Here is a 6,910-nt window from a genome sequence, read left to right on the forward strand (position 1 = left end):
GCAGGTCGAGGTGAGGTGATCATCCCCCTCTATCTGCTCTGCTGAGGCCACTTCAGGAGTGCAATGCCCTGTGTCAATTTCAAAGACACAGAACTTCAAGAGAGCATTTGGCAGGGGGCCACAAAAATGATTAAGGGCAAGGACCATTTCCCATCCAAGGAAAGGCTGAGAGACCTGGTACTGTTCAGCCTGCAGAAGAGAAAGCTGAGGGGGAATGAGTGCTTATATGAGGTCTGTTCCTAAAGTAATGGCTCCCATTTTCTTATGTTGGCCTGTGATGTCAGAAGCAGACACTGGCAGTTTGGCAGTAGAAGTTGAACTTTCCCATCAATATTCCATTCCATTTTGTTGCTGCATGACAGATGGCAGCAGAGGGGCAGCCTGACAAAATGGTGTCTAACATGGAAGTGCGTATGAAGCAAAAGCAATGAATTCCATGTGGAAAAAATTGTACTCATTGATGCTTGTTGAATGTGTATGGAGACCAAACAGCGGATGTGAGCACAGTGAGATGGTGAATGGTGCACTTCAGCAGTGGCAAAGTGCATCACTTCAGCTGGTGCACTTTTTTTTTTAAGAGTGTAGCCTGCAGGCTCTTGTTCAAGTGGTGACAATACATAGCTAACTGTGGTGACTATGCTGACAAATCACGTTTTCTAGCCTGAGAATGTGCTTTATTAAATAGTGTTATTGTGCTCTTTGTACCTTTTGTAGTTTCCATGGAAATAAATAGGAGGCATTACTTTGAGAACAACCCATGCCATGCTCTTTTTAATGGTATCAAGAGACAGAACAGGAAGTAATGGGCACAAACAAAAAAGTTCCATACGAATATGAGGAAGAACTTTACTGGGAGGGTGACAGAACACTGGAACAAGCTTTCCAAAGGGGTTGAGGAATCTCCTCTAGAGAGATTCAAAACCTGCCTGTGTGCTTTCCTGTGTAACCTACTTTATGGAACATGCTTCAGCAGGTCCCTTCCAACTCCTATAATTCAGTCAACATCTCAGTCAAAATTTGGAAAAACAAGTCAGGTAGTCCTGCCCAACTGATTATTCACATTTCAAGTAATTTGTTTGTGATCTCAGAATCTCCTGTAGACAAAGCATTTTTTTTTAACTTGCTATTTTATTGATGCAGCAAGTTTCAAGAGTAACCTGGTAGTTTCTCAGCTGTGCTACTTTATGTTCTAAAGAACACACAGAAGGATGTTTACCAGAGAAAACAAATGCCTGAACACCAAGGTGAGGGCTTAAGAGTAAAAGCCATCAGCAAAGCAGGATTTCAGTACTGAGAAGTGCACTTCAGACTCACCAGTAAGAGTGGTACCCTGCCCAAAGGAACCTATAAAAACACACTGTGATACACAAACGATTGCATGTACAATTGTACAAACGTTAGTGAATCATATTAAACTGCCTATAAAAGCTTCTGTGTCACTGTTTTGTTGTTTCAGGTAATATTTGTCCCAATTTTTCCTACTAAACAGTCACTTGGGAAAGCTGTCATGAAAAATGGTTCAACGCTTCTCAAAAGTGAGGCATGTTTTCTTCAGAGGGCATAGTATCACAAACATTACGCTATTCATCACAGAGAAGAGGCAATGATCCCAGTGGACCTCCCTAGCACAGAAGCAACCATACAGAGACCAGAACATTAACAGGTCGTTCTTCCCCATTATAAATTATTCTACTCTGCAACACTTCTTTTTTTTTTTTTTTTAAACCAGTAATCTTATGCCTTGGCATTCAATTTCAGGTTTAGTAGTAAGTTGTCAAGAACACAGTTACACATACTTGCCTTTAAGCTGAAAATTGGCTGTGATTTATCAGAGTCAGCAAGGTGTAAATAATGCATGTCTTGCACAGACAACATTTTTTTTGTAATGTAAGAACTAATGGCCTGTCAACACAGCATTCCAAATACATAACCTCTACAATGGTTTACAGAGTTTCTTCCCTCAATTTTTTTAATATAATAAATGAAGGGCTGTTAGGAGGCAAAATCACTCCAATTGAGTCCTAACAACTATGATATTGTATGTGACAGTATGTAGAGAGACATCATATATCTTTAAGATGAGTAAAGGTAGTGAAGGATTCAAAATTCTGCATTATCAGAACTTTGCTGATGAGCACAAATGAAAAAAAAAAATTACATTTACTCAATACTTGAAGCCCAGCGTATAAATCAAAACTTAAATGATCTCAGTGCAGTCTCACTTTGAATACTGTGAGCTCCACAATATAAAAATGTTGCTAGGATATTTGAGTGAGCCCAGAGAAGGCAAAAGAGATCATAACGCAACAAGAAGGCATGTCCTGTGAGGAGAAGATGAGGATAACTGGGCTGTTCAGTCTGGAGAAGAGGAGGCCAAGAGGTGACCTCACTGCTCTCTATAGCTCTCTAAGGAGGAGAAGCAGAGGGGGGTACAACACTCCACTTCTAGGAATCAAAGGTAGGAAAGGAAGCTGTCATTGTGATGGTGGTCAAACTGGCATGGGCTTCCTGGAGAGGTGGTTGATGCCCCATGGCCTGTCAAGTGTTTAAGAAAGATTTGGACAATGTCCTCAATAACATGCTTAACATTTATTAGCCCTGAAGTGGCCAGGCAGTCAGACTCAATGGTCTTTGTAGGTCCCTCGCAACTGAACTATTCTATGCAGACAAATGTGTGAGGAAATATAAGGGCATATGTTCAGTGCCTATGGTAAGAAAGCACACTTGAAATTAAAAGTCTGCATTTGGGGGAGAGAGGGAAGGGGAAGCCAATCCAATCACATATGATTTCATGAGGCTTTTATGCCAGAATTTCTTTCAAGATAAAATAGTTCTTCCTTAAATCTGTTGCACTCTAAATATTTTAGGATTATGCTTAAGTTCTGAATCTTAGTCATTCTTACTATAGCAGAAACACATCTGCTGGAGTTTCTGTAAAAAGGAATTAGAAAAGCAGTATTATCAACACACAGTCAGTACAGCCAGCTCAAGTTACCTAAATAAACTTACCTTTCAGTTATTGTTTCTCTGAGACCACTTGCAACACCTTTCACCACTGTACTAGCTTTTGGTGTCAGCACTACTTGAGATATAAAAAAGGAGCCCTTCTTTCTTCTTTCAGTGATTGATGCTTGGAGGAACTGAATTAGTTTTTCTGGATCTGTTGTGTTTGCCCATGGAGCTGGCATCATCTGGCCTGGCCAAAGAAATGGTACCTCAAGAGCCACTGGACTGTGATAAAAAACCAGCACTTGGTGTTCCTTCTCCCATAGGTACTGGAGGCTTACTTCATGGGCAAATATAGCTGGACACATTTTGTTTCCATATGTGTCCTTGAGCATCTGGACAAGCTTTTCATGATGGTATTTCTGCATTCCATAGAAATGATTGAAGTCCAAGAAAACCACTTCTTTTGGGTGGTCAGCAAGGAACGCATTGATCTCTTCCAGGCCTTCCTTGACTTTGGCACTGAATAAGCCATGAGCAAAGTAGAGTTCATTGTCTGGGTCTCTGGGCTTGGTGGAAATCCTAAGATCAAAATACCGTATACCTGCACCCAGCTGGCTGGTGAAGTTCATGGTCTGTGTAGCCAACCACTTCCTCATCAGCTTTTTAGCCACAGTCCCAAAGACAGACACAAAGTTCTGGACCGTTTCCGGCTGTTCAGGCCCAACTGGAGAGGCTTCATCAATGTAGAAGCTAAAAGAGTCATGGGAACCTAAAAACACAATGAAGAAGAACAATCAGTATTGGTTGTATGCAATAGAATGTATTAATGATTCTTTCTTTCTGATCTCTGTCAACATTTTTCCACCAGCTCTCCACAGGAACTTGAATGAAAAGAAGTAACTGTTTTACAGTTTGTCTAGGCATTCTCTCACTCTTTCAGCTCTTATCGACCCTTCCTGTACTACTTAAGTCAGAGGCTCTGAATGTCAAAAAAACCTGATAAAACTTCAGCAAAATCAGACATACAACATACCCCCAGAGCCAATGCAAAGATGAGAATCTGTCCCTGTGCTCTGAATAGTGCATTGTCTGGTTTGCACAACAAGCTACACATCTTTGCATGAGTGTAAAAATGCCAAAGACGTGTAACCTTTCTGACTTTTTCTTTACTTCAAGTCTCAAATCATCAGAAAGGTTGCTAAATGCTGTTTCCTTCTTAAACATACCTGTAAATTATTTTTGCCATGCTACATAAATAAAAGAGAGCCATGGATAGCATGTTCCTCCACTAAAACACAGAAACTCCACTGCATGCCCTTGACAAGAACAGGACTACTACTAAACATACCCATATAAAGAAGCTACCATTTTCTACAAAACAACATGGTTGTATACAAATCTAAGAAAAACTGCTTTGCAAAATTCTGGTTGTGTCAAGGTATGTCCATAAAAATATGCACACATTTTGTCAACCATTTAGATTTTTACATGAAAGCAGTTGATGAGTCTAAAGACATCTGCAAACACATTATAATTCTCCTAGCAAGAATTTTATCTTGCTTTAAGGAAAGAATTGCTCACCCTAGGGAGATGCTTATCATACTTGTCTACTGTTCGTCTGTGCACTTTGCATAGACTGTGTGACTGCAGGCAGAGCCACTGTCCCCTGGTCAAGGATGCTGGTCACATTCACCACAGCAAGGAGTTCTGATCCTCAGGCTGTGCCACACCACCAGCACAAATCCTTCAGGTCAGCAAGACTGCAGCTCCAAAATAGATCACAGCATTAAGCCCCCTGAGATCAACTTAAAGCATCAAAATGAGTTCAAAGCACAAGTCACGCCTTCTGCTATTTATACTTTTGTAGGTGCTTTTCAAAATTATGTTCCAAGGCACACCAGCTGTAGCAAACAAGTTTCACATTAATTAAATCCTGCTACTCAGTCATTTCTGATGGTGATGCTATTTTAACTGAGCTGCAACAAACCTATATACTGAAGTGACAGCTGTAAAATTTTCTTTAACAATAATTGGAGTCACGCAAATCATCTTAAACTCTGGCTTGAATTTTCTTTGTTTAATCTGAGAAAAGTCTTAAAATATTATACACCCCTGCTTTTCACAGTTGTCTCCTTGAACAGCATTTCACTCTCAATATTAGACAAATTCTCCATTTTGATGAAGATTTCTACTGCTGAGTGTTGAAGCAATACTGTATTCCTTGCAGAGCCCAATTAGATCATAGAGTATCTTGTTACACACTGATATCCCAGGGGACCAGATCTGCATACAGAATTTTAATGGTAAAACAAATGATTAGAGCAGTAACTTGTGTTTCAACAGCATCACAGGGAAAAATCAATGTGATACATTAAATGTTCTGCTCAATGTTACCTGCGCTAATCTAGAAATCAAAGTAAATTCAGTCTTGTTAAAAACAAGGCGTAGTTACTGATATTAAAGAGGGATCTTGCAAACCTTCATTTTGTCCACTGAAGTTCCTTTTGATTTCAGTAGGATTTTATTTCTGAAGCATATATTATGTACAAACAAGATTAACTGATTGCAGCAGTGGGCTCAAAATCATAGTAAGATTAATTAAACTATTTGCCTTTTATTGTCAGATCTGTAGCCTTTGGGAGTTGCAGAAGAAGTAGCTAAGCTTGATCACCACAGACAATACACAATACAGTGCCAAACACTACTGAAGTAATGAGAGGCCACAAATTTTCACTGTTGAAAACTACAGCAAACAACTTGCTAGTAAGTAGCCTTCAGCCTTCATGTAGAACACAGATGGAAAGGAAGGAACATCATGGTTAGGAGCTACTGACTAGTGCAAGCAGGATAGAATAGAATTTTGTTCTTAAATAAGATCTTAAGGCACATATTTGAATCTAAAAATTGGATTCCTGTGTAAAAGGTATAAAGAGGAGAGCACTAAAAAACTCCATGTTTTGTAGCCAGAACAGGAAGGACCCACTCAGTTCTATAAAGAGAAAATAAAGTTTGACTTATTTTGGTTGACAGTGAAAGGATCCGATGTAAGCTGTTTCAAAGTTTGTAAACATTCTTCCTGACTGGAAAAAAAAAACCTGTTTTTGGCTGTCCACATGTATAAGTAATTTGAGCAGGGCATCTAATGTTTATCCTCATCATAGACTATCTAAATTCCACATCAGCTTGCACATCTAACTCTGTGAAATACAAAATCCTGGCACTTGGCATAGGAAATTAAGAGTACAATTTTTAAGTGATTTAACAAATCACTGTGTTCCTGGTAAAGAGAAAACCTTGTATGAACAAGTAAGACAAGATCTTGTACATTTTCATTAAGGAAGTTTCCTTCCAGTCTTGCTTTGATGCACAGAGACATTCTCATACTTCTTTGCCACTGAGAAGTGGACTAGCTGGTCCTTGTTATCACTAGATCTCAGGTCTCATAAAGAAAGCATGCAGGACTGCCCTGGTTTTGGTTGCAATAGAGTTACTTTTCCTCACATAACTGGTATGATGATGGTGTTTTAGATTTAGAGCAAGAATACAGTTGATCACCCACCAGTATGTGAGCAGTAGCTGAGCAGTGCTTACACAGAGCGAAGGACATTTCAGCTTCTTTAGGGAACAGAATCAGAACAGCTGGCCCAAACTGCCCAATACTGCATCCCATACTACATGGCATGATCCTAAACAGCAAAGCTGGAAGGAGGAAGGAGGGGCTTTCAGAGTGATGATATTTATCTTACCAAGAAACCGCGATGCATGCTGAGCCCTGCTGTCCTGGCAGTGGCTGAATACCTGCTTGTTGATGAGCCAATGAATTTCTCGCTATCCTTTGCTTGTGCACTTGGCTTCTGCTCTATCTGCCCACTAGAGTTACACCACATCAAGGGTACATCCAGAAATACCAATGCAATCACACATGAAGTCTTCAGAAGGCAGCAGTGTTCACACATGCTTT

General features: G+C 39.9%; 1 protein-coding gene across 1 annotated transcript in view; it reads right to left on the reverse strand.

Annotated features, from left to right (window-relative positions):
• Positions 1-3,005: 3,005 nt before the first annotated feature.
• PLCXD3 (phosphatidylinositol specific phospholipase C X domain containing 3) overlaps positions 3,006-6,910 on the reverse strand; it is a 4,302-nt gene continuing 397 nt past the window's right edge. Inside the window, exon 2 of the mRNA XM_019610174.1 lies at positions 3,006-3,718. Coding sequence (XP_019465719.1) covers positions 3,006-3,718 — 713 coding nt within the window. The remainder of the gene's footprint in view (positions 3,719-6,910) is intronic.

Source organism: Meleagris gallopavo, chromosome Z, assembly GCF_000146605.3.
Source record: "Meleagris gallopavo isolate NT-WF06-2002-E0010 breed Aviagen turkey brand Nicholas breeding stock chromosome Z, Turkey_5.1, whole genome shotgun sequence".
Taxonomy (NCBI): domain Eukaryota; kingdom Metazoa; phylum Chordata; class Aves; order Galliformes; family Phasianidae; genus Meleagris; species Meleagris gallopavo.